The sequence below is a fragment of the Artemia sp. Qi Xiang Cuo genome, chromosome 19, assembly GCF_049724085.1.
Source record: "Artemia sp. Qi Xiang Cuo chromosome 19, ASM4972408v1, whole genome shotgun sequence".
NCBI classification, from domain to species: domain Eukaryota; kingdom Metazoa; phylum Arthropoda; class Branchiopoda; order Anostraca; family Artemiidae; genus Artemia; species Artemia sp. Qi Xiang Cuo.
This window is the reverse complement of record NC_142812.1, coordinates 7759399-7787329: the sequence shown is the minus strand read 5'-3', so window position 1 is coordinate 7787329 and position 27931 is coordinate 7759399. Positions and strand designations below refer to the sequence as shown.

The 27931-nt window shown below is 35.9% G+C and overlaps 1 protein-coding gene across 4 annotated transcripts in view; it reads left to right on the top strand.

The window, feature by feature from the left end:
• LOC148940450 (small integral membrane protein 20) overlaps positions 1-27931 on the top strand; it is a 44146-nt gene that overhangs the window by 5435 nt on the left and 10780 nt on the right. For 2 of the 4 annotated variants that reach the window (XM_089104860.1, XM_089104862.1), the window contains exons 2-3: positions 17179-17311; positions 25497-25553. In XM_089104860.1, the coding sequence (XP_088960986.1) occupies positions 17194-17311; positions 25497-25553 (175 nt within the window). In that variant the 5' untranslated portion in view covers positions 17179-17193. Of the gene's footprint in view, positions 1-9213; positions 9270-9317; positions 9493-17178; positions 17312-25496; positions 25554-27931 lie in introns of those variants that run through there. The other 2 variants (XM_089104863.1, XM_089104861.1) reach the window with 2 other exon arrangements.

Here is a 27931-nt window from a genome sequence, read left to right as displayed (position 1 = left end):
CTCCGCTCGCAAGCCAATAATACGAACCGCGAAAAATTCACCCATACCTTTCTTCCATGTCATTTAGAGGGTAATAGGTAAAGTTCTACGAAATGATATTATTGAGTTAGAACATAGTTAGGATAACATAACAATAACGATAAATTATTTTTGGTACTTGTTAAATATTATCTTGTTACATGGGCACCCATAAGGGGCGGGGGGGGGGGGTCAAGGAGGGGGGTGCCCACCCCGGGCTGAATGATGGTGTCAGATATGCCCTCGGGGGATACCTTACGACCCTTGCCCTCCGGACCATGAGGGGGTTCTCATCTACAATGACATATTTTCTGAACTTTTAAACTACGTCAAACAAAATAACTCTGTCGTGATTTTGACTCGAAGCGTTTGGGGAAATGATGGGCGTAGGGGAGGGGAGGGTGCAGATTCAGGGGTTCAATATGGGAGCAAATTTGTCCTAGGGGGCGGGTTATTTCTTAGGAAACTTCCATAAAGGGGGGGTTTTGTGTTTTTTTCGGGGGGTTTAGGGGGTTCAAACCCCTAACCCCCCCCCCCCCCCTCTGGGTACTGCCTTGCCCAAGGGAACAAATTTGCTACTGTACAAGGAAACCAGTCACGAAAAACCTGTCGAATAGGCAATTTGCAAGAGACCGCTATAGATAAATGACTGCAAAGTCATTCATCTAAGACATAGGCTAAAGACAGGCGATAATCTCGTAAATTTTTCTTTGAAATAATCAATTGTAAGCTGTTTTGCGGATCTAATTGACTTTCCAAATGGAAGGCCTAAATACCTAAGTGAGGTGGAAGATCAGAATGTAGCTGGACCAACTTGGATTGTTTCAAATGTAGAGATTACTTTTTGACTTTGTATCAAACAGTTCATGGTAACAAACTGTAAGTAAGGAGCAACCCGGCTCAATGGTAACCAAAACTCTAGAAAACGGGTTTTTGATACCAATAGATACATGAAAAGAATCAAATTTCAATGCTAATTTCAAATATATAACTTTCATCAAGTTTAGTGGTTCCCATCAAAAGTTACGCACCTGAGAAAATTTGGCTGATTTTCAAAAAAAGGGGGAAATACCACCTAAATATTATAGAACCTTAATAAAAATCACACCATCATATTCAGCGTATCAGGGAACCCTGCTGTAGAGGTTTCAAGCTCCTATCTACGAAAATGGGGACTTTTCCATTTTTTGCCAGATGAAAGATTACGGATGCGTGTTTATTTGTTTTTTTCCCCAGGGGTGATCGTATCGATCGTATAAATTTTTAATGTCGCTCTACTTTCATCTTGAAAAATAACTTGTTTTTATTTAATTGTTATCAAGTTCAAGGCATGCAATGAACAAAAATAGATAAGCTGGCAATAACAACTAATCAGTCTGTACTGATATGACGTATCTTGTTCATCTTTTGGCATAGCTTGTTCAGTGTATTTCTTAATGAACTAATTCAAATTGAAATATTGAACTGGTGAAATACAAAAATTAAATATTCACAAAAAAAAAAAAATCTTTAAAACATAAAATAAAATAACCTTCGCTCTTTTCTTTATTGTACATGAAAATGTAAAATAATAATTTAGTAATTAAAATCTGATACCACACTTGCTAATCATGATAAAACAAAAAACCGAGACGACAAACAAAACATTCTTTTTTTTCTTCGCGATTTTTTGTTTTATAAGAATTTTCAAGATATAAAAGGACCAGAAAAATTTATACGTGTAAATTCTATATGCAGTACTGTCATTTGGGGAGCAGGGGTATTTGCTTCTTTAAGAGTTTTTGCCCCCCTCATATGTTTGGAAAAACAACCTTTTTGGTACTGCCATTTAGTACTGGCTTTTTCTTGAGATTTTAATCAAGAAAACTAAAAAAAAAACTTGTGTCCCTCGATTTCAAAAATATTTTCTCCCCCAGCAGGCCCCCTTGTAATATTGTTTGACACCGCTATCCCCGCGCCGACTTTGAAAAATTCTTAATTTGGCATTTTCAATAAGAATAGTATTTTCTTGGTATTTTTATTAAAAGTTTTCGTGACCTTGACCTACATTTTCGTGAGTTGATACCACTACTTTCTTTTGGAAAGGAGCGGAACTTTGCCCATTGTTTGCATATAGTATTGGTTAATGGGAAGTATAAAGACGTTTTAGGAGGGATTATTTTCTGATGGAGGGGGGAGGAAAGGGTTACGGGGGAGGATCCTTCCGTGAAGGATGTTTTCTTGGGGGAAGGGACAGTTCTATGAAGGGGGCGCCAGATTTCCCAGAATTATTTAAAAAACAATCAGATATTAAATAAAAAAAATAGTTTTTTCAACTGGAATTAAGGAACAACGTTAAAACTTACAACAGACAGAAATGATTATGTTCGTGAGGGGGTTCGTCCCCTAGTCAATACCTCACCCTTTTCACTAGTCTTTTTTTTAGTAGTTTCAAAAGAGCTATCTATTCTAATTAACCGGCTTTTGTGATTCAGGGGTTTGTGATTCGAACAAAACTCTAATTGTAGCATAAAGAGCAAGGTATTGACTAGGGGGCAAACTCCCTAATATACGTAATAAAACATACGATTATAGAAGTTCGTCACGTTAGTTAGTTCGTAAATTACGTTAGAGCAAAATTTCGAGAAAGCCATTGAGCCAAAAAAGTAAAATTAATAGGCAAATTTCATTTTAATTATTCATTTACGGTGAGCCAAAATAAGATCTTACAGCTCACTGATGTTAGCAAAAAGTGTGAAGACCGCCACTGTTTTGCCATATAGAACAATGATGAGAGAACTTTGATGATCTACTCATCATTGTTCTCAGACCTCTGATCAGAGCAGAATGATGAAAGGCGTTTGCACAAAAACGACCAAAGATGTAGGATCCTCGTTCAAAGATTTCACTTTTAAGCGTTTTCTGACAAAAGATGTAAGAACTTAGCACATTGATGAGTGAAAAAACAGGCCGTCTCGCGGTCTCGTGCAAATAGCATATTTGACTGGTTGTTCGTTCGTGGTTTCCGTGGACAATAGCAAATTTTTTTCCTGGGCCACGACGGTACCCAGGGGGGGGGGAGTTGAACAACCCCCCTCCAAAACACTACCGGTTTTTATGTCGTGTGAAAATGTAAAAAAAAATGTAGTTAAACAAATTTTGGTGTTTACGCATCATACCGGTATACTATACAGGGCTTCCACTCTCGAAAACTTAAATTCGGGGACGAGTCTTAAAAATTCGGGGAGTTTTAGGGGAAAAGTCTTCAAGATTCGTGGATTTTTCGGGAAAAAACAAAATGGAATTTCGTTGCGAAAATTTGGGAGCCAAAATTGGTTTTAGCTTCGTTTTCAGGCTCAAGTAGGGCTTGTATCTGCGTAGTAAATCAAGCCTTTTACAAAATAGGTTTTAGATCGAGAGCCACAGCCCGGGATTGGAACCCATAGCTGAAAACACTTAATGCTGATATTGCGGCAAAAACTTCAAAATTGTTTTCAAAAAAATAAAAAAAATAAATAGTGAACACATGTGAACTGTAAATACCAGTAGCAATTTTTTATTATGTCATTAATCTCAGAAATTCCTTATAATATTTAAAAACAAAAACAAATATTGTTTGCGGTTTCTATATAAGTAAATTAAATAGACAAATTCAATCTATAAGTACGGGGTAGTATTAAAACTTAAAACAGATAAGAACTAAACTAAACAAATAAATTTAAACTTAAATTAAAAAGGGAATTTTGACAACTTTGAAAAATTGAAAATTGGAATTTGGAATTTAGAAAAATTATTGGTTTTTCATGCTGCTTCTAAGGACTTAGTTGTTTACCCCCCCCCCCCCCCATAAAAAAATCCTCCCACAGAAAAAAACGGGAAATCTCCCCCCCATCCACACAAAAATTTACCCCGCAGAAAATGCTCCTCTGCCGAAAATACTCCCCACGGACTACCCCTCCCCCCTCATATATGCAATAGTTTCTTTTCGTTTAAATTTTTAATGTAACTCTTACTTTCATATTGAAAAATAAATTGTTTTTATTTAATTTTTATCAAGCTCAAGGCATGCAATGAACAAAAATAGATAAGCTGGAAATAACAACTAATCAGTCTGTAATGAAATGACGTATCTTGTTCATCTTTTGGCATAGCTTGTTCTCTGTATTTCTTAATGAACAAATTCAAATTGAAATTTTGAACTAGTGAAATACACAAATGAAATATTGGGGTGTTCCCATTTGAGCGCTTTCCCATTTGAGCGCCACAGAATTTTGTTCCATTTGAGCGCCATGGAATTTTGTTCCCATTTGAGCGCCACGGAGTACCATTTGAGCGCCAAACCCAAAATTGTGATTTTGCGGTGGATGAAGCGTGGTTTGCTGCCACATTGACCTGTAGAAATATTTATTGCCACGAAGACAACGAACAAAACTGAGGATTTTATTGGGTCAATGGTTGTGAAAATAACTTCCATTTATAGTATTATAAACTAAGTAAATATATATAGTATTTATGTATACCATATATATTTACTACTAAAGGTATATACAGGTACTTATGCATTATGCGGTATCCACCGCTATATACTGTATGAGGAAAACAGACATGAAGACCCGTCGGTAAATTTTTCGCAGTTGATATTATTGACATAAGAATAAAGTAAACATACCACTCGATACCTTTTTTATGCTCTTTCCAAATAGAATAATCATTTTTTCTGATATGAATTTTACCCCCACCCCTATATATACCAATTCAGGGTATATATTTGCACATTAGGGGGGGGTAAATTTTATTTCTGATGTTAATGGGAGGTAAGTTTAAAATTTACCCCCACCCCCTAATGTGCAAATATATACCCTGGATTGGTATACATAGGGGTGGGGGTAAAATTCATTTCCGACAAAAATGATTATTATATTTGGAAAGAGCCTAAAAAGGCATCGAGTGGTGTGTTTACTTTATTCGTAAGTCAATAATATGATTTGCGAAAAATTTACCTGATCACCTAGCTATATCACCTAACATACGCAAAATATTATCTGGCGCTAAAATGGGACACAACTGAACTAATTAAAATACGGCGCGCAAATGGGAAATTCCCATTTGCGCGCCATGGCGCTCAAATGGGAAAGCGCTCAAATGGGATACACCCGAAATATTCACAAATAAAAAAAATCTGGAAAACATCAAATAAAACAACCTTATCTCTTTTCTTCCTTGTACACGACGATGTAAAATAAGAATTTTGTAAATAATTTCTGAGACCAAACTGGCTAATCATGATAAAACAAAAAACCGCGAAGACAAACAAAAAATTCTTTTTTTCTTCGCGATTTTTTGTTTTATAAGAATTTTGAAGATATAAAAGGACCAGAAAAATTTATACGTGTATATTCTATGTGTAGTGCCGTCAATTGGGGAGCAGGGGTGTTTGCTTCATTAGGGTTTTTTTGCAGCCCTCCTATGTATGTAAAAACATCCTTTTTTGTCATTTCATTTATGTATGGACTTTTATTTATATTTTAATCAAGAAAACTAAAAAAAAAACTTTTTGTGCCCTAGATTTAACAATTATTTTCCCCCCAAGCCTTACCCTGGCTAATATTTTTTGCCACCACTCTCCCCGCGCAGACTTTGAAACATTCTTAATTTGGCATTTTCAATGAGAATAGTATTTTCTTGGTATTTTTATTAAAAGTTTTCGTGACTTTGACCTACATTTTCGTGAGTTGATACCACTATTTTCTTCTGGAAAGGCGCGAAATAACTATACACCTTTAAACATCTTCATTGGAACTCAGCCACCAAACACGGCTACGAACTAGAGCTACGTACACACTTACTGTTTGTTCGATAATTAGTTAACTTCTTGAAAGGGTTGTCTTCCCGCAGCGACAATCGGTTTGGGTTCAGAAGTGGCATTGGAGTTCAAAATGGACATGCTGTTTTCCCTGATTAATTTAAAAAAAACTAAGTTTTTCCGAGGGAAGTAAAGAGTGAAGTTGAAACTTAAAACGAACACAAATTAGTACTTCACAGATTATCTAACATATATCAATAAAACTAGTACAAATAAGCCAACTAATTATGTTTACGTATACTTTTAGAATTGTAAAAAACTACCGCTTTACTGAAAACGCAAAATAATATAGGGGTTTTGGTACAGTAAAAGCAAACCAATTAAGGACGCGTTTTACAGAATACAAATATTATCAATCCCTTTTCGGATCAATCCCTTTAAAGATAAAGTAACAATCCAGATTAAGATTTTGCTTTATTTTTTTTTACATTTAATTTGGTATTACTTCTGCACAATGGCTGAGTTCAATGACTGGCTCTCGTTTTGGTTCTGAAAAGGACATATAATTAGTCTGTAAACAAGTTGAAGTAAAGCCATCTTGATAGTATTAGGACTGGTGTAAGACTATGAAATGCCTTTTCGATTCGTTTAGTGTTGTTAGGCTACATGCTCACTTTTGATTCTTAAATCAATAATCCTGTTTTTTATACTTGACTTCTGTGTTTTCAGTAAAGCGCTAGTTTTTTATAATCCTAAAAGCATAGAGAAACACAATTAGTTGGTTTATTTGTACTAGTTTTATTGATATATGTTAGATAGGCTGTGAAGTAATAATTTTTGTTCGTTTTAAGGTTCAACTTTGCTCTTTACTTCCTTTGGAAAAACTTTGTTTTTTTAAATTAATTTTCTTAAGAATACACTTTACTTGACGTTCAAGTAGCGCATCAAGAATATGATATGCTTAGACTTCGCGAGGGGGCACGCGCCCCCCTCACCACTCCCCGGATCCGCCACCATTAGCTGTTATCCGTTAGCTTATGGGTTTTGCAAAACGGAGTGACAAATCTAGGGGGAAAGCCCCCCGCCCAAATTATATAGGACGAATGTAAAATAAAATAGGATGAATTTATAATAATTTAGAAAAAATTTGGGCTATATATTTGCCCATTAGGGGGGGAGGGAATCATAGCATATATTAAATACGTAACCAAACCTAACCTAGGTACCTTTTCCCCTCTCTAAACCCCAAAAATCAATCGTTTAAATATTGACACTCATTGAGAAACCACGGCTTTGCAATCATTTATCTATGGCGATCTCTTGCAAATAGCCTATTTGACAGGTTTCGTGACTGGTTTCCCCGTACAATAGCAAATTTGTTCCCTTGGCCAAGGTAGTACCCAGGGAGGGGGGGTAGGGGTTTGACCCCCCCCAAAAAAAAAAAATGGTCAGATGAAAAAATGCGGTGCCTGCATAATGCGTAAGTACCCAATTATGTTTTTTTTGTTTAACCCACCTCCCCCCAGAAAAAAACAGAAATTCCATCCCTTATGGAAGTTTCCCCACAAATAACCGGCCCCCTAGTACAAATTTGCTCCCGCAGGAAATTTTCCATTACTCGGTCATTAAAATCAAGTTCCCCGCTATTAAAATGATATTTGTTGTCATTAAAATGACAACAACAATTCCGTTGAGCCGAAATATATAGCCCAAATTTATTTACAAATTATTGCATATTCATACTATTTTATTTTATTTCATTAGCATGAACCAAACTTGCTTCCTGTTTGATACAACCTTCCATTTTTGATACACGGCAAAAATAAAGAAAAGGAATCAATATGCGACTTCTCAAACAAAAACAGCTGTCAAAAGCAATTAAGAAATCCCACCTCGTTTCAAAGGATAAAATTTTGAAAAAAATTACTATTAAGAAAAAGTTGCCATGGGACATTGATTCAGGAATGGTAACTATTATTTTGGTTTGTTTTAAAAGTAAAAGTTTATTCCAAAAAGAAGTTTATGGAGGTTTCTAAAAAAAGCCTAAAACACATCTAAAATAGTGTCAGATCAATATGAAAAGTGTACCATTGGAATCTTGCATAGTTGAAAACATTGTACAGGGGAATACCAGTTCCCCTCATTCAGCGGCAGATCCAGCGGGGAGGGGACGAAGGGGCGCACGCCCCCCTAGTTTAGCCTAAAGCAGTGTAATTTACTTAATTTACTCAAGTTTGCGTTAATGAAACTTACTCCTGACGCAAGTTTGTCGGATCAACCTATTTTGCACCCCCTTAATTTTTTATTGGCTCCACCTTTTCCCCCCCCCCCCAAAAAAATTCAAAATCCTTGATCCGCACCTGTCCTGATTGAATAACAAGGAAAATCACTTTCCTGAATATTTTAAATCTTAATATTTAACTTACACTTATGTTTAAAAGTACCTCCGATTTATAGAAGAGACAAAATTTGCCCCCCCCCTGCGTTCTTAATGATTCCCCTTAAGTTCCCTATATAGGGGGGGGGGCGTTAATTCAAGTAAGTAGTAACTTATAACTAATTTTTTAATAAGCATAAAAAAAAGTTATCGTATTTTTTATTAAAATTATTAAAAAAAAAAAAATATGATTTTGTATATATTTAAAAATTTTTGTTGGAAAATAATTTTTTCCCCCACCCCTATATAAAACAATTCAGGGTATATATTTGCAAATTAGGGGGGTGGGGGGGGGGGAGTTGAAACTAACGTCTCATGTACACAGAAATAAAATTACCCCCACCCCCCTAATGTGCAAATATATACCCTGAATTGGTATATATAGGGATGGGGGCTAAAATTCATCCAACAAAAATGATTGCTATATTCTTAAAGAGCATAAAAAAGAGCGTAATTTACTTAATTAACTCAAGTTTGCGTGAATTAAACTTACTCCTAATGCAAATTTATCAGATCAGCCTATTCTGCGCCCCTTAATTTTTTTTATTGGATCCACCTATTTCGCCCACCCCCCCCACTCCCCCTCCCCCCAAAAAAAAATCTTTGATTTGCACATGCTCACATTGAATAACACGGATAATAACTTTTCTCAATAATTCCAATCTGAATTATTATCTTCTCTGAAAATCTAATTTGTTATACACATTTGTAATAAACCTTTAAAAATTAATATTTCATTTGCGAAATGGTGATTTACAATCTGAAGCTATTTCGAAATTAGCCTGGCCGAGATTACAGCATATAGAAAACAAGACTGGGAAAACCATATTTGTTACTGGTGGCCATGAAAAGGGAGATTGCTGGTTGGGAATAGGCAATATTGCGTCATAGCTATTGACAATGAGCCATTTGTATGTCCGACTTTAGGCGGAATCGTCACTTGTTAGTAATTCAAAAATAGGCAGCGCTGTACTAGGCGAAACTATTTGAATTAGTAACCTACTTGTTCACGAAAGAAACAGAATTTTAACTGTAAAAAAATTAAGTTTCTAGGTGGTATAATACAGTAATTAGAGTAGTTTAAATGTCAAAAAGTTTTCAAAGTGATTAAAGTGTCCGACTACTGGGTGTCTTACCCTATATAGCCTAGGTCCTAAGAAATTCATGAATCTCTTAGAAAAACAAGGAAAGAAGTGAAGATAAAGGCCCTCCTTCTGCAAAATGTATTAACTAAGATTATTCCGCATATTATAGAGTAAGAATTGTTTTCTTAATATATCCTTATGTCCAACTGGACTCTTAGGCTTAAAATACTGTAAAGTTCTACAAAATCATATTATTGAGTTAGGAATAAAGTGAATACACCATTCGATGCCTTTTTTTATGGTGATTACAAATATAATACTCATTTCTATTGAAAATGAATTTCAGCCCCCCCCTATATAGGCTATACCTAACCTAACCCTGAATTGGCATATATAGGGGGGGGGGGCTGGAGTTCATTTCCGATAGAAATGGTTATTATATTTGTAATAAACATAAAAAAAGGTATCAAATGGTGTATTCACTTTATTCCTAACTCAATAATATGATTTTGTAGAACTTTACCTAAAATACTTGTTGGCCAGTTGGCTAATTTAAATATTTGTATATATATATTCAGTATTTTAGTACATTAGTAACAGTGTCCTGTATATTCTGAATGTTTCAGTTCATTATGAATAGTAAAGATAGCCTAGGCTATCTATATAGCTGCCCACATCAGGCTAGATTGGCAAAGCTTCTAGGCAATGGTGGATCCAGGGGGGATGCACCCCCTTAGCATAGTCTAAAGTAGTGTAATTTACTTAATTAACTCAAGTTTGCATTAACTAAACTTGCTCCTAATGCAAGTTTATTGGATCAATCTATTTTGTGCTAATCAATTTATTAGAAGAAAAGAGGAATGGTATTCTAAAAAATAATGTGAATATTTATAGAAGACTATATTTATGCATTTGGGAGTAGAAGGGAGGGGAGTGTAAATGAAGAAGTTCAACATAGCTATTGGGGCTAGAAATTATTTATGATTCTTTAAATATAGTTCTCAGAATTTTTGGTATGGTACCCATATTTTACTAGCAAATAATTAGGTAGAAGTTGTCAATATAAAGGCACTCAATATAAAATTTGCAAAGGATGTGATAATTATATTCAGAATTGGCATAAAGAAAACTTCAAGTAGTATGTTCACATTCTAACTGGTTAAGTAACATAAAAATTCATAATTTACCACACATAATTTAAAGGTTACATAACCCTATCTATGAATATTATATAATTTAAATTAGGGCAAATAGGCCCATCAGCTTAACCAGTTGTTTTTATATAAATAAGGATAGATTAGGCTAGTTTGATATGCAGTTTACTGAGATATGATAAGTAGGGTAATGTCCAGTATGATTCGAACCTTTTTTGAAAAAATGCATATCCAAGCAGTTCTCACATTTCTCATGTCAACATCTAATGTATTAAGGACAAAAATGGTTTCACACTGGGTAAAAGAACCTATCACAAATATCATAGTTTTTTTTATGCTTCTATGCTAATTAGCTTGCTCAAAAATTGTAAAAATGCACTATTGGTCCATTTTCCACAATAATTTGAACCTGTCAAGAAGTGGCTGGGGTGTTCCAATTTTTGTCTGTTGATTTTGAACCGGTTTGAAAATAACCAGAAACATCCTAGTTGAAGGTTTGAAACTTTTTGAACCCCTATGTTTTATACCCCTAATGGTTCAAAAATAATTTTATTTGGGCTATTCAGATAAAATACAAAAAGATACAAAATAGGTACAGCTGAATCACAATTCAAAACTTTTGGCAAAAGCTAACATAGGCAAGTTCTGTGTCTTCAGTATTTTTGAGGCAGAACATATCAGATCTGACTAGTTTGACAGCTCTGTAAAACGCCATTTCTTCAGCAATGTCATCAATCTTAGGCAATGTGAGGACTTTTCTTTAAAGTTCAACTGCTTCATGAATTTAAGCTTGACTTGTCCTTCATCAGGGAAGTCTATCACTCGACCAATAAACCAACCCTTTTTGTCTTTCTTTCTGCTAAAACAAACTGGATAGTACTTTTCCAGCTCAACTTTGACTGGCTCTTGGACTGCCTTTCTCACTGGGATACTGTCTGAGTTCAAGTTGCTAAGCAATGTGTTTAACTGGACTGATGAAGACTCTGCTTCTTTACTCCTTGCTGACATACTGCAACACTTAGGCAGCTGCTTCTGGTCTCAAAAGTCTTTTTTGTAAGATGTTGATGAAATACTCACCTCCTCTCAACAGTATTCACAGGAGCCTTATTATGAGTTAATGGCAGTCCAAGACATTCTGCAAGATGAGGAGCCAACTTTCAAGGAGTGTGCCATCAGGCTTTGGTGTAGCTTGATGAAGTGTTGCCATTGCTGTTTCAGCACTGTCACCTTTGAAGATCTCGTCCACAGGGATTTCTGGCTCAGGAACTTGGAAGTTATTAACAAAGGTGAGAAGACTAGTATCAAGGTCTTCTTCTTGACTGACTGGTGAGTTTGGGGGTTTGGTCACTGTTTCATTTGCAGAGGTTTGGGAGACGGATGAAGTAGGCTCAGTTTGCAAGGCAGACCAGGTTTCTGTTTCACAACCTGGTAAGGTGGATGAAGTAGGTCCATCATCTTTTTGACTAGGCAGGGAGGAACAAGGTTTATATTGTTTGGCATGGATTCTGCTATCACTGATGCAAAATTTATTTTGGTTACTTCAAACCTTGGTTGTAACTCTAACATCAAAGTCTTTTTTCCTCAAAAATTCTTTCCATCTTTCCTTTGGGCTCCTAAAAACAGCAACATTAAGAGGTTGCAGAATAAATGTTGCATTTGGTGGCAGTATTACCAATTCAATTTGTTCTTCTTTGCATAGTTCACTCAGTTTGATCATAATATGAGAGGAATGCCCATCAATAAACATGAGTACAGGTCTCTGGATGTTGTTTCAATTCAGGTAAGGAACCAGAACATTTTTTATACTGTCACAAAAGTTTGAGCCCCTTATCCAACCAGTATCTGACGCAGAGACGTACATGGAGTCTGGAAAAGCGTCCACAACATTTCTGTGCACTTTTCTCAACTTGTACTTCTAAACAATAAAAGGCTTTGCATATTCACCAGCACCATTGACCATAAACAGAATGGTAAGGTTCATTTTCTCTTTTCCGCCTGTGTTCCATATAACTTTGCGGCTGCCCTGCTTTGCAAGAACATTTTTTCCATGAGGAAGGAACAGAAAACTTGTCTCATCTGCATTCCATATTCTTTGGGGGTCAACAGCTTGATCCACAAACTCTTCAAGTCATTTCTCTTTCAAGTAGTTTTCATGGTTGAGACGCCAGTTTTTGAGCTTTTTGCAGGTCACAGAAGAATGCCCTCTTTGAAGATTATCAAATTTTTGTTTGGAAATGGCAAGATGTCGTTTCAGAAAGGAATAATATCAGTGCTTGGTCGGTTTTCCAGTCTCTGATGAAGCCATGCAGTTTGCTTTTTCCATCATAATTATCACTGTGTTGAGCAGGTTGGCTTTTTATAATGGCTAAACAATTCTCTGGTTCCACAAAACAAACTGCTCCAGTTTTACTTCCTCAGTCTGACTTAGATAAGAAGGTCCTCGAAGTTTGCCCCTCGTTTGTTTCTTCTCGTTCTCTACTTCGAACCCCTCCTCCTTTTTCTTGACTATATGGCTCTGCAACGTTGTTACAGGAATTGATTACTTCTTTGCTATTAATTTAATCCCAGACAGTCCCATTAAGTAATCTTCAACAGCTTGCTTCAAGATGGAATTTTCATAAGTTTTGTAGTCTCCTTGTCCAGTTGCTGCTGTCTTTTTCATTCTCTTCTCCTTCACTTGTGAAGCCCTTCCATCTATACTCTCTGTAAAGCTTACATCTTCACGTTCCCTGTCCTTGTTGTTTTCCCATTTGATAGCTGTCATGTCAAATTCCGACTCAGAATCTTCTACGGGAGCAAGAACGTATTTCCATGGAACTGGCTTTTTTTGGGGCAAGTGCATATTTCCGAGTTGCCAAATTTTTGTGCTTTGTTTTTTGCTTTTTCTCAAGTTTCACTTCCTCTTCCCAGTCGCTATCATCTTTTGATCTTTTAGCATTAGTAGGCGTTATAAACTTTGGCTGGAAACTTTGGTTCTTTTTCATCTTCCATGGCGGCCTCACTGGCAGCAACTCTCCCAAGTCTAGTTTGCCCAAAATAAAAACAGATCAGAAACAACAAAGTCAAAATCAAATCCGATTTCAGTAACCTTTAACACAAGTTTTCTTTTACATACAAAGTGGGTCAGTCTTTTTTAATCCTCACTGGGCTACATTCTTAACAACACTTATTTTCTGCTGAGGATAGGAAAATTGTGAAAAATGAGTTTCAGCACAAGGATAAGGAGAGAAAACAATGTAGCAAATTTAAAAAGGAACCCGAGATGCGAACCCTTCCTAAATTTTTAAACCTTCCAAAATGCCCTTCTTTCAAGTAAAATCGTTTGGTATTTATTCGAACCCTTTTCGAACCTGTTAGCAACGGTTCGAAACGGTAATAAAGAGTTCGAATTCTGTCATTTCAAACCGTCCAAAACTTTTCAAACAGAGTCCACTTCTCTAGAAGAGAACTGGTACCTGCTACTGGCCTGAAAATGTTAAATTCATAGTTTTCTTTCATTAAAATTTTGATCTAAGCCTTCCACAGACTGATAAAATTATGGATCTTAGAGCAAAAAAAGTTCGAACCTTAGCAGACTATTTGAACTTTTTCCAGAGAATCAAGATTTTCTGTAATTCTAGCACCTGATATGTGACCATTCATTCTCCCTTACATTAAGCACCAACCAATCAGGCGTATCCAAAAAGAAAAACTTCGAAAAGACAACAAATGACTTAAATATGAAACTTTTTTAAAACTTACCTTTTTTCTCTGACATCACCCCGCTACAGCATGTTTTCAGACAAGTGGTCATAAATCTTTTCTTCTTTGAGGTTAACATTTTCTTGCAGCTGGAGACCACAGAACAGGTGGGTGTGTGCATTACCAGATGGTTCTCAATAGGAAAGGACACGTTTTCGATTTTTAGTTACAAAAAGTTAAAATTTTCGAACCTCTGTCCACTTCTCTAGGGTTTGAATCATACCGGACGTTACCCTATAAAAGCTGGCTATTCTTAAAGCTGCTGATACCCAGGGGAAAATTAAACTTGGTACCATACCCTCCCCCCTCCCATAATGTTTTATGTGAACTAATAAATGACTAATATGATTGATTGTGTTAGTTTTGTGCATAAACTCTTCTGAACCAAACTCTATAATAGTGAATTTCTTGCTTCATTAGATTCAGGAAATTTCTATTAACTAGATTTTCCAACTTACCTCCAGTGATACCCAAGCAAGCTAGTGATTATAGAAGGCACTTACAAATTGAGTGATATGATTTTGTTTGCACATTCTTTGTATCCCCCCCCCCCAACTCAAAAGCCAAACCACACCTTTGCTGTTATCTACAAAGCAAGGGGGCTAATTCTGTAATTCTTTTTCCTAGAGTTATCAACCTTCTATGGTGAGCCTAACAACTTCAATGAACTTATTTCAAATGCCTGGTAATGAATAAATATCCCCTGAATAAATTTAAGAGCCCCAGGACATATTCTCACAATTTAATGGAATTTTCCTATATGGTCTGTCTTGTCTATATAGAAAGTGAAACCAATTGTATTCAAAAAGGGGAAAACTATACAGTCCTGTCCTGGTTAAAAGTCCTTGTCATTACCCAGAAAATTTGCATCCTCAATTTGTAAATGATGATGATGATGAGTTATAATTTAAGCTATCTTTTGTACAGATAAAAAAAGTAATGAAATAAATAGATATTCAATGGAACTGTAAGACATGGAAACAAAAATAAATAAGAGAAAATAAAATAAATAGACATAAGGTTAATTATTCACCACAGCAGAAATCCTATCCAACAATACACAAAAAACATTTCAACCATCAATGGGACAAAAAAAAAGGGAAATCAAGACTTACAACATTCCATAAAAAAAAGGTAATACTAAATGACTAATAATTACTAAAAAGGAACGATTTTATCTTATTTTATAAAATTACAAACAATTCATCATAATTGAAACTAGACTTGTATGAGTTCCATGCAGAAATCATGCTATTTTGTTGAGAAAACAGAACTTCTATGAATTTTTCAAAGCTTCTACATAATTATCATTTTCATTAGTTTGGTTTTGCAGTCCAATGTAAGACTAAATAACTTTCCAAATATTTCTAATTAAATATTGCTTGGTTTGTTGAATATGCTAGAGATCAAAATTGTGTAACTTTAATGTATATTTGACACTCCAATACTGAATAGTACATGAATCTTTTCTCATCCATCTCATTTGATTTCTTACATTAGTCTGATTGAACAGTAAAGTAATTAGTATCAAAAAATCAATGTTCAATGGTAAACTCTTTTACCAACCTTTGCAATATTGTAATTTCTTCAGATTCTGTTGTTACTGATCCTGGGTGTGGATATAGGATGATATAAAGGTAGGTGCTGTGTTGTGCTGCGCCTTTCTCCTCCCTTTCTAAAGATTATCATATAAGAATCCTTGGACTTTTTGGCAATGGAGAAAGTTTTAAAATCCCAGCTGAAATCCTAGGGTAGACTTACTCTGAAAAATACTGAAAATTCTGGCAATATTGAAAGTCACCTATAAATTAAGATGATTAATTGTAGGGCCCAACCAGTGCTAATGTAAAACAATAGCAAAGGCTGATAGCTAATATAATTGCTGACAAATTCCCCTCCAAAAAAAACATTACCTAAAGATTAAACCCTGCATTCTCTGCCCGTATTCATACTCATGTGTTTCTCACTGGTCTATTACACACCAAAGAACAGCTTCAATGGTTCACTGCAGATTCCAAATAATACAAAAAGGATTAATTTAAAAAAGATTTAAAAAACAGAGAACAGTGAAACACCACCTGAGCATCAATCTAATAATTTTTTTTTTCTGTAAACTGTGGTTTCCACAAATAATTGTAAATTATAACTTAAGAACAATATAAATTAAATAAAGTATTTAAAAAATCAAAACCTAATACTTGTGCTTTGTTACAGCAATGCTTTGTGTAAGTTCACTTTGTTGATACACTCATCCTGGATTAAAAATAATTGCATATAGAAAACATAAATAAGAACAATAAAAAAAGGTGCCTGTCGTCTACTTCCTTTTTATTTTATATAGGCTATATATTTTTTTTATATAAAGATAAGGAGTTGTGTGGCCAAGAGGCACACCCAAAGCTTATGCAAAATGGAACAGGGGAAAAAAAATTGCATCATTGCTTATTTCATAGTTAAGCTTACTATTGACAACAAATATACTTGTATTTAATTTGACCTACCTCTGCTGCTCTCTCCACCATGGTCAGAATGATCGGTTGGCTCTGCCCCAAAGGATTGACAAGCAAAAATTACTTGAGAAAATCTGGCATCTGACAATCGGACTGACAAGCGAAAATTGCTTGAGGAAATTTGGTGCCATCTCCTGGATAAGTTGTGCATAAAAAAGGCCAATTTTTTTCTAATAATAATTACTCTGACCCCCAAATCCGCTGATAATATTGGCCAGTCAATATATCAGTTGGCCCCTAGTTAATTGTTTAGAGCAGCCTTTGGGTACTGTAAATATATTTGGAACTAAGTTTAGAGTTAACTGGAATTAACACTTTAGCATTTGAATCTCCTAAAGTGGGTGTTGCTGATGTAATTGTGACCCAAAATGTCTCTTGTGAAAAACTAACTATCCTGCTTCTAATATAATCTCTAATTTATTGATGTTACCAATTGAAGCATCTTTTGCAGGACTATCAAAACAAAATGTCTTATAGAATGAGTGGCTGGAAATATGGAGCATTTATAGGTGGAATCATTGGATTCATTGGTCTTGCATTGTACCCAACTGTGATATATCCAATGCAACATATTGACGAATATAGTAAGTGTTGGATAAAATGTAAAAGAATCTTTAACATAAATAAATTGTTTGTGTTTGGCCAGTTTGTAAAGTAATTGAGATATCAGTTGTACTTTTTTTGTCAATTGTGGTTTCGGTCAGAAATTCTTTTAGCTGTCACAGTTTGTCAAGCCTAGAAAAACGAATTCAGATTCTCAGTAATTTGGAAAATGGAGTAATCAATTTAATATAGCCCTACTGTTCTGGTGTATGAAAGAAGGATCTTCACCAAATCTTTTCTATGGTGATTCAAAGGGCTGTTAGCAATCCATAAAAGCATTGGGGCTTTACACTTCAGACACTTATCAATTATTAGTTTGTTCATGAATGTTGGTGCTATTGATTGCCATGGCCCCTCTTCCACAGTGGTCTACTCTCAGATGTATATACAGCATCTCTTAGTCTAACTTATCATCGTGCTAATCAATTCCCTTGTACCAAAATTGAGCTAGTGCCTCTATAATTGCTACCTACATTGGCATTTTTCTTAGTGAAGGATTTATTCAAAGCTTTCCTAAAATCAATTGTGCCTCTATTTCATCAAAGAATTATATTTTATAATGCTTATTACCTTATACCTAATTTTATAACTGCCATAATTCAATATTTTATTTACCATACAGCTGTTACCTGCAGCCTAATTATTTTTAGCCATTAGCTACCATCTTTTACCCCTTTCTGCTAGATAAATCTTCCATCACTTCTAAGCTATCAGAAACGTTCTTGCCTATTTCTATATCCTTATCTAAAGTTATATAATGGTTTTACACACTCCCACAAGGTTCTGTCAATCTCTCCTCAAAACTCTTTATTTTTAATTGAGGCTTGTTTGTTGTTTTTTTTTATCTGGAATTATTGTGTACATACTACTTTTTATTCTCAGTTAAAAATAATTATATACAAATAACATGATAAGGCAATATATTTCTGTTATGCCATCTAATCACTTCATCCAGATTATTCATAATTTTATCCATATCCTTTATTTTACCTTCCCTTTATTTGCAATTCAGTGCCTGTTCAAATTCCTTGACTTGCTTTTTGTTATCTGTAATTTATTCTTAATTATCTGGAATTTCATCCACATCTTCCATTTCATATGTCTTTTATTTACGCCTTAATGCCTGCTGAAGTTTTCTTTCTTCGATTTCGCTCACACAAGACCTATTCTTTATTCAAAACCCTTGTCGATTCTTCCTAGCCTTTTCACTAATTTTACTTGCTGACTTTTTAACTTACACTTCTAAAAAATCATCTCCCACTTTATAAAGTATACTTCCTAAAATCCTTTCATCCATCGTCTGTGCTACAAAATTTTAAACTATATCCGAATGCCCTTGGAAAATTTCTCTGAAGTTCTTATCATGAACTCTATCAATGTTTTAAAGTAGCTTTTCCGTGTTAATTTCAGCCTGAAGATAATTATGGATACTGTTAGATAATGTCTCTGCTTTCCAAATAATAACCCCTATATTATTGTTGTTTATACAAAAAGAAAAAATGACAGAGTGCTACAAATAAAAAACAAAGAAAATAGCAAAAGAGCACTATACAACTATGAAATGTAACTAGTGTAGAAGAGGTTGGTTCCAAGCATGGTTTGAAATCTTTTGTTTGTGTCTTTACAATATAAATGTTTTTACTTTTTGAACTTTAATAAATCAAATAATATTAACATTTGATTACTAAATATCAGTATATGTATATTAAACTGACAATGCACATTCATTTGTATTTTTTCGTTAAAGTGCAAATTACGTTCTGGCCTTGGGAAGGCATAGGGGTTTTGTCCCCAACTTATGTTAATTTCTGCTCGTTTGAAGTTGATTTGGTTATTTATTGTAATTTCTGTTCGTTTTGGGTTTCATTTATTTATCGATGTTGATTTGTGGTAGTTTCACGCTTGGTAGATTGTTTGATTTTATTTTTGTTAATTTTTTGTTTAATGGAGTTCTTTACTTTTCTTTGAAAACTTATTTTGTGGAAATTTTTTTTAAATTAGTTTCTGTCCGTTTTATATTGACATAGTTTTTTCAGGGAAAACGAAAATAACACTTTAAATCATTTTGTTTTTAAAGACTTTATAGTTTGGCTTACTATTTGTATGCCGGAGAAAAATTTTCAGCAATTTTTAACAACATACACCCTTTTAAAAATCTGGACACAAATGGTGCTTTTTAATTTAGTTTCATACCTCCTCTAGTTGACCTGAAATGGAAAACTTGATACCATTCGCAAAAAAATCTGTTTACTTTCTTTGATAGCTTTGATACATTTATGCTATTTTGATTTGGTTAAATTTCAAGAGCAGAAGTAACCCCAAAAGTTTGAACATAATGCCCTCAGTCGTTCTTGGGATACTGCTGAGATGCCTTAGATACTGCTGAGATGCTGATATACTTCTGAAGAAGGCCAGTGTCAAGCCAGCGACTCGCAAAGTTTTCACCTCATGAACAGGTAGAATATCTTGTAAATAAAAATTGTATTTGAGGAAGACTAAAATCTATTCTAAAAATCATATACAACAACTTTCTATATAAACCTTATATGCCCCCAGGGCATAACTTACAACCCTTGGTCTGAGGGCTCTGAGGGGATTATCATCCTAAAAGACCAACTCTCCAGTACTTTTAACTTCGTGGAACAATATGGCTATCTCAAAATGTTGATTCGATGTGTTTGGGAAAATGGTGGGCGTGAGAGGGGCGTAGTCGCTATCCAATCACTTTCAACTATTAAAAAAGGCACTAGCCCTTTCAATTTCCAATTTAATGAGCCCTTTTGCAGTTTCTACGACAATGCTTTCAATAAAAACTTTATATGCCCCCAGGGCATAACTTACAACCCTTGTACTGAGGGCTCTGAAGGGGTTATCATCCGAAAAGACGAAATTTCCAGAACTTTCAACTACGTTGAACAAAATAGATATCTCAAAATTTTAATTCGATGTGTTTGGGAAAATGGCGAGCATGAGAGGGGCGTTAGTCGCTATTCAATCACTTTCAACTATAAAAAAAGGCACTAGCCCTTTTAATTTCCAATTGAATGAGACCTTTTGAAGTTTCTACGACAACACTTTCAATAAAAACCTTATATGCCCCCAAGGCATAACTTACAACCCTTGCCCTGAGGGCTGTGGGGGGAGGGGTTGTCATCCTTAAAGACTTAATTTGCAAAACTTTCATCTACATTGAATAAAATGGCTATCTAAAAATTTTGTGTGGATGGGTTTGGGGGAATGAGGGGCGTGGGGGGGCTAGCCCTCCAATCACTTTCGACTATTAAAAACGGCACTAGCCCTTTGAATTTCCAATTTAATGAGCCCTTTTCGAAGTTTTTTACGACAACGCCTTCTCTAAAAACCTTATATGCCCCCAGGGCATAACTTAAAACCCTTGCCCTGAAGGTTGTGTGGGAGTGTCCTCCTCAAAAATGTATTTTCTATCTGGAAATCAACTACGCTGAACAAAATTACTATCTCAAAATTTTTATTGGTTGGGTTTGGGGGAATGATGGGCGTGGGGGGGGGGGGGCTAGTTGCCCTCCAATCACTTTCGACTGTTAAAAAGGGCACTAGCCCTTTGTATTTTCAATCGAATGAGCCTGTTTTGAAGTTTCTACGACAACGCCTTCTATAAAAAACCTTATATTCCCCCAGGGCATAACTTTAAACCCTTGCCCTGAGGGTTCTGGGGGAGTGTCCTCCTCAAAAACATATTTTCCATCTGGAAATCAACTACGCTCAACAAAATGGTTATCTTAAAATTTTGTGTTTGGAGAAATGATGGGCGTGGGGGGGGGGCTAGTTGTCCTCCAATCCCTTTCGACTATTAGAAAGGGCACTAGACCTTTGAATTTCCAATACAATGAGCCTTTTTTGAAGTTTCTACGACAACGCCTTCTACAAAAACCTTATATGCCCCCAGGGCATAACTTAAAACTCTTGCCCTGAGGGTTGTGGGTGAGTGTCCTCCTCAAAAACATATTTTCTATCTGAAAATCAGCTACGCTGAACAAAAGGGCTCTCTCAAAATTTTGATTGCATGTATTTGGGAGAATGATGGGAGTGGGGGGGGGCTAGTTGCCCTCCAATCACTTTCGACTTTTAAAAAGGGCACTAGCCCTTTGAATTTTCAATCGGATGAGCATTTTTTTAAATTTTCTACGACAACGCCTTCTATTAAAACCTTATATGTCCAAAGGGCATAACTTACAACCCTTGCCATAAAGGTTATGAGAGAGTTCCCTCCTCAAAACATAGTTTCTATCTGGAAATCAAGTACGCTGAACAAAATGGATATCTTAAAATTTTGATTGGATGTGTTTGGGGAAATGATGGGCGGGGGGGGGCTAGTTGCCCTCCAATCACTTTCGACTATTAAAAAGGGCACTAGCTCTTTGAATTTCCAGTCGAATAAGTACTTTTTGAAGTTTCTACGACAACGCCTTCTATAAAAACTTATATGCCCTCAGGGCATAACTTAAAACCCTTGCCTTGAGGGTTGTGGGGGAGTGTCCTCCTCAAAAACATATTTTCTATATGGAAATCAACTACGCTGAACAAAATGGCTATCTCAAAATTTGATTGAATGTTTTTGGGGGAATGATGGGCCTGGGGGGGGGCTAGTTGCCCTCCAATCACTTTCGAGTATTAAAAAGGGTACTAGCCCTTTGAATTTCCTATCGAATGAGCCTCTTTTGAAGTTTTTACTACAACACCTTCTATAAAACCTTATATGCCCCCAGGGCAAAACCTAAAACCGTTGTTATGAGGGTTGTGGGGGAGTGTCCTCAAAAAAATGTTTTTTATCTGCAAATCAACTACGATGAACAATATGTCTTTCTCCAAATGTGTATTGGATGTGTTTGGGGGAATGAAGGGCGTGGGGGCTAGTTGCCCTCCAATCACTTTCGACTATTAAAAAGGGCACTAGCCACTCCAATTTCCAATCGAATGAGCCCTTTTAGAAGTTTCTACGACACCTCCTTCGATACGAAGTTCCCGGGTATGGAGAACCAAAAAAAACACATTGTGCCCACATCGTTCTTTACTTAGGCAGCGCTAGCGCGCTGCCTGTGATAATGAATATTTTTCCAGTTTTCCATGTCTCTAGCAAACGAATTAAAATGTATGATTATAATTTAATAGTTCTAATTAGTGGCGTTTGATTATTTCAACACACCCCCTCGACATTATCTGAAAGTTTTAACTAAATGACATTAGCCGTTCCTCGGATATTTTCGATGTGCCCTTCTAACAACCTAGATGCACATTGTATCTTGATTGAATATTCATACCTTTAGCCACTCCTGAGATATTGCAGATATACTATTTCGATAACCTGGATGCACATAGTGTTTTTTAATTTAGTTTAGTATCCCCCTGAGCATTCCCTGATGGTCCAAGCAGTGTACTTTCCAGAACCAGAATGATCAAAATGTGTTTTGATTGTGTTTGGCATCCCTCTCAACATTTCCTTAAAGTTTCACCTTATTACTCTAAGCTTTTAAAGAACCAGGATAAAAATTGTTCCCTTTTTTCATTAAAAAATTATATGTTAACAATAGACAACTTGCATAACTTACAACCCTTCCACCAAGGACTGGGGGGGGGTTCAACCATAGAGGCATAGTTATTTGACCCTTGGACTATTTTAAACTAAATGGCTATTTCAAATTTCGATTGGATTCATTTGGGGAAAAGGGATTTGGGGGACGGGGGCTGTTGACCTCTGGTAATTTTTGGCTCTTAAAAAGTGTACTGGAAATTTCGATTTCCAATCGAATGAGCCCTCTCCAAAGTTTATGCGACCAACTTTTCTTTAAAAGTCCTATATGTTAACAACAGGCAACTAGCATTGCTTACAACTCTTGGTCCGGGGGCTGGAGGAAGGGAGACTGTCAACCACAAAGGCATGGCTACTTCACCTCTGGACTATTTCAAACAAAATGGCCATCTCAAATTTTTATCTGATACATTTAGGGGAACAGGGTGTTTGGGGTGGCTGGTTGCCCTCCGATCACTTTTAATTCTTAAAAAGGGCACTAGAACTTTAGATTTCAATTTGAATGAGCCCCCTCCAAAGTTTATACGACCACTTCTTCTATATAAACTTTATATTTTAACAATGGGCTACTTGCGTAACTTACAGCCCTTTGCGCGGGGGTTGTGGTGTTTTTTGTCAACCCTGACGGCATGGTTGTTTGGCCTTTGGACGATTTTGAGCCGAAATGGCTATCCCAAAGTTTTTCGGATGCATTGGGTGAAAATAGTGTGCGGGGGGAGGGGGATGGTTGCCCTCTGGACACTTTTGACTCTTATAAAATGTGCAAGAACTTTCGATTTCCAATCGAATGAGCCTCCTCCAAAGTTAATACGACCACGCCTTCCATAAAAACCTCATTTGTTAACAATAGATAATTTTTATGCTTAAAAACCTGAGTCTTGTGGCTGTGGGGGATTTTATCAACCCTGAGTCGTATAGTTTTTTGGACTAAATGGCTACCTCAAAATTTTAATCTGATGCATTTAAGAAAAATAGGGCGGGGGGGGGGGCTAGTAACCCTCCTATTACTTTTGACTTTTAAAAAGGAAACTAGAACTTCTGATTTCCAATCAAATGAGCCTCCTCCAAAGTTTATACGACCGCCCCTTCCATCAGTGCCTTATCATTTAATATCAATTACTACAACTAATTTCCATCAATTACTACTACTACTACTACTACTACTAACAACTCACCGCAGCACCAATCCGCCTGAGGCCAACACAGTCACGCACGCTCCTCCTCCCTCCCAATCTATTCAAAACCTCCATTTGTATACCCTCCAAGGAAATTCTCAGTTCATTTAAATCTTGCTTTATGACGTCCTCCCACCCCAGACGAGGATAACCTGCTTTCCGTTTAGCCCTAGAAGGTTGGTCGAAAAGAACAGTCTTCGGCAATCTGTCGTCCTTCATCCGCACAACGTGCCCTAGCCACCTCAACCTTTCTTTCATTATAGCCCTAGAGAGCGGTATTAAACCACATTTTTCGTACAGCCTATTGTTTGAAATACGGTCAGTCAGCCGGGTATCCAGAACAATCCTTAAGCAATTTTGCAAAATCGCAAAACTATCAGTAAAAAAAAGAAAAAACAAAAAAAAACACGCTAACCCTGGCTAGGGATAAGGGATGACAACTTTTTACAGGGGTACGATGGATCAATTAAATCATTTTCGTTTTTTGGTTTTTGTACTGAAAAATCTATTCTGAGAAAAGTGTATGTTTATTTGTGCATCCTCTCTGCCCAATGTGCAATTTAAACAAAACAGGATGTTTTTTAAACAAATAAAAAAATAAAAAACCATTGAAACAGTGGACAAAATAATAAATAAAGCAACCTTTTTTTAGATTTGGCAGTAAACAGAGAGACAGGAAAACTACAAGCTGATTCTATTTATGCACATATTCTTGAAAATAAGCATTGTCTATTGTTAAAACGGTTGCTAAAAGTATTTCCAGGTAAATAAATTAAAAAATAGAGTGAACCAAAAGATGCTAATTAGGGGATAATTTCCCAATGGACTAGATAAGTGTTTTTACTATTTTATTTTCTTAATGGATTTAGGAATGTTCTCGATTGGAGAACATAAGAACTCAGCTCACTATATGACCTGTGGTTATTGTTTTTAGTTTTGTTTGATTCTCTATTGTTGTTTTTATGTTCTTTCTTTCTTTTTGGAAAGAAAGGTGAAATATCCATGGATATTTTCTTCTACGCACCCCGCTTACCTGAAGACCCATTTCTCAGTTTTATTATTTGCTTCTAAGTTTTTTCGTAATTGGCCAGCTATGCTTTATATTATAAATTGATTCAGAAAAAAAAACTAAAAAAAGGAACAACAAACTTACCATAATTAGAAAATGCACTGTCTACGGCTTCATATCTGAGCGAGGATTGGGGAAGCTTTTTAGACTGGTTTAAGGGAAGAAACATCCCCCAATCACGAGGACCAAGACCATCATTCAATAATCTTCGTATGAACGGCTTCGTGACTGATTATCAGTGATGCGGAATAGAAGAGCTGTTCTCTCAATACTTTACTTTCTTTTTACTTTAATCATATGCTGATTGTGCTATTTAATTTACTTTAACTTTCGTTTACTCTATTCTTTATTTTTAGAAGAATTACAAAAATCGAATCGTGCAGGTGTAATCCAAGAAAACATTCAACCTGGAGGTAAGGTTAACTTTGTCTATTGTATTCTTATTAAACAATCTATTTTGATCTTATTATACCCACTTGTGCATAAAGTCAATTCAGCCTTCGTATTTTTTAGAGCTTTTGAAAGGGTACTACGAGTTCACGCAGACGAGTGTACGGGCTTATGGTGAAGAATCTGAAAAATTTGCCGTATATTTAGTGGTGAAGTAAGGCGATATTCTATCCCCCATCCGTTTTAGTTAGGTAATTGACTGGACTATGAAGGAAGTTGTGAGGACACGCAAAGGAGTGGCGGTCAGAAAAGGTCTTCAGGTCACTGACTTGAGATATGCTAATGTTTTGCTCCTGCAGAGGATGATTCACTGAAAACTCAAACGATGATGAACAAAGTTACATACTAATCGGTCATGGTCGGATTAAGAATTAATACAACAAAGCCAAATTGATGTTTTCCAATTCTAAGAGCCCTTCTATATCTCTTTACAGCTACAGCATTGAATAAGTTGGAGAATCTGTCTACTTAAGATCTGGAGAATCTGTCCCTTGTTGGTTTGGAGGGGCGATCCGACCATGAAACTGAAAAGGCATATTCGACTAGCTACTGCCAGCTTCGCTAAGCTCACTGAATCACAATGGAAGTGTCGAAGTGTAAGCTCCACTACAAAAATTAGAGTCTATAAGGCGATCTTCAGGAGCACTCCTATATGGGTGGGAAACGGGGGCTGCCGAAGCTGAAAATAGTAGAATTTTCTATGTCTTTGATCACGATTGCCTCCGCCACATTTTACGCGTCCAGCGTCATGAACGAGTATCTATCAAGGAGATCCATGAGCGCTGTAAACAACAGTAACCAGTCTTGGAAATTGTAAAGAGACAATGGTTAGTTTGTCTGGGCCATTGTCGTATGCCTGAAGACCACCGATGGATCTCAGGGTTACCGATTAAAGCATGGCCCTCGAAAATTAGAAACATTACCCAGGAGGTCAGAAAGATGGGTGGTAAACGGTAAAAAACCTGCAGAGCCGCTTGTAGGTTTCCACCTGTTAGGCTGGCTATGGGGCAAAGATTTGCTATAGCCTACCATGTCGAAGCCATTTCACATTACCGGGCCTCACGGAAGGCCTCTATTGGTGAAACTATGGATGCCGAGCGAGGTGGAGTGGTTTCTAGTTCCCGTAACATACAAAATATTAAAAATAGGCAGAAAACTTGATGAAAGGAAACCAATTTATATAAGATGAAGTCAATATATTTAATATATTCTTAAGACAAAACCCAATCAAAAAATTCGTCCAAAAAATTTAGTTGCAAAACGGTAAAAGATAATAAAAAACACATCAAATGAATAAATACTTCTTTAAAACTCCCCGAAATGGACTAAAATTTTGTTTGTCGTCGTATTTTGTTAATGAAATTCACGTACATTAGGCATTCCACGTATAAAAATAATGGATAAAACTGGTGATGATTGTATTGAAATATTTTGTATGTGATTTTTGTGTACATTCCTGTTCTATGGGCTATATCCAGACATTGAAAGGGGCTGGGGTGCAGTTGATCTGGAAGTACCGCTGAAAATCCCTTAAACGAGTTTTCTAATTGCAATAAAGTGAGAACTTGGCTAACAGTAGAAGGAGAAATAAAGAGGATACATCAATGCTGCTTATTCAAAAAAAAGTGATTTTTTTTTAAGTTGGAAGTTTTTTTTCAAATGTGTGAGTTTCTTTTGGGGTTTTCGACAATGATTAAAATCGTATTTTTTCCTTTTGATCTGAACACATTTTTGAGGGATTTCAGCCTCTTTCAAAATTCATTTAAGATCGTTTTCAAAATAACATTTTACTATTAAGACTAAATTGAATTAATAGTTACTTTTCTTGAATCACCTTGAAATGGCGATACTTTCTCACTTGACAATTTTGTTTTCAAAACATATTTTGAAATTTTCAGTTACTATGGGCTAGATAGTTTTCGTTCTTTACTAAGCTGTAACCACAGTGTTTAGTCCAGAAGAGGGCTGAATGAACTTTTGTCGTAGCTAGCTTAGAAGGAAAACCTTGCACCAAGATTACCAATTTTGAGATTACTTTCAGTTGAGTCACATTATTTTTTTTTATAAAAACTTTAAAAATATTTTTAATTGGCGTCGATAATTAGTTTCCATTTTTATGTCGTATCTAAAGTGGTTAGATGAAATTTAATCACATCACGCCTTTCACATGTAAAAACAAGAAAAAATATAGAAGTGAATTGAATTAACCATAGGTTCAGTTAAATATTACTTACTTGTACTTGTACTTGTGGCGGGAATCAGGCGTTTCCACCTCGCCCGGCATCGATGGAGACCTTCTTGTACCATGTTGAGCGATCTTCTGCCAGCTGCTCTGCAAAAG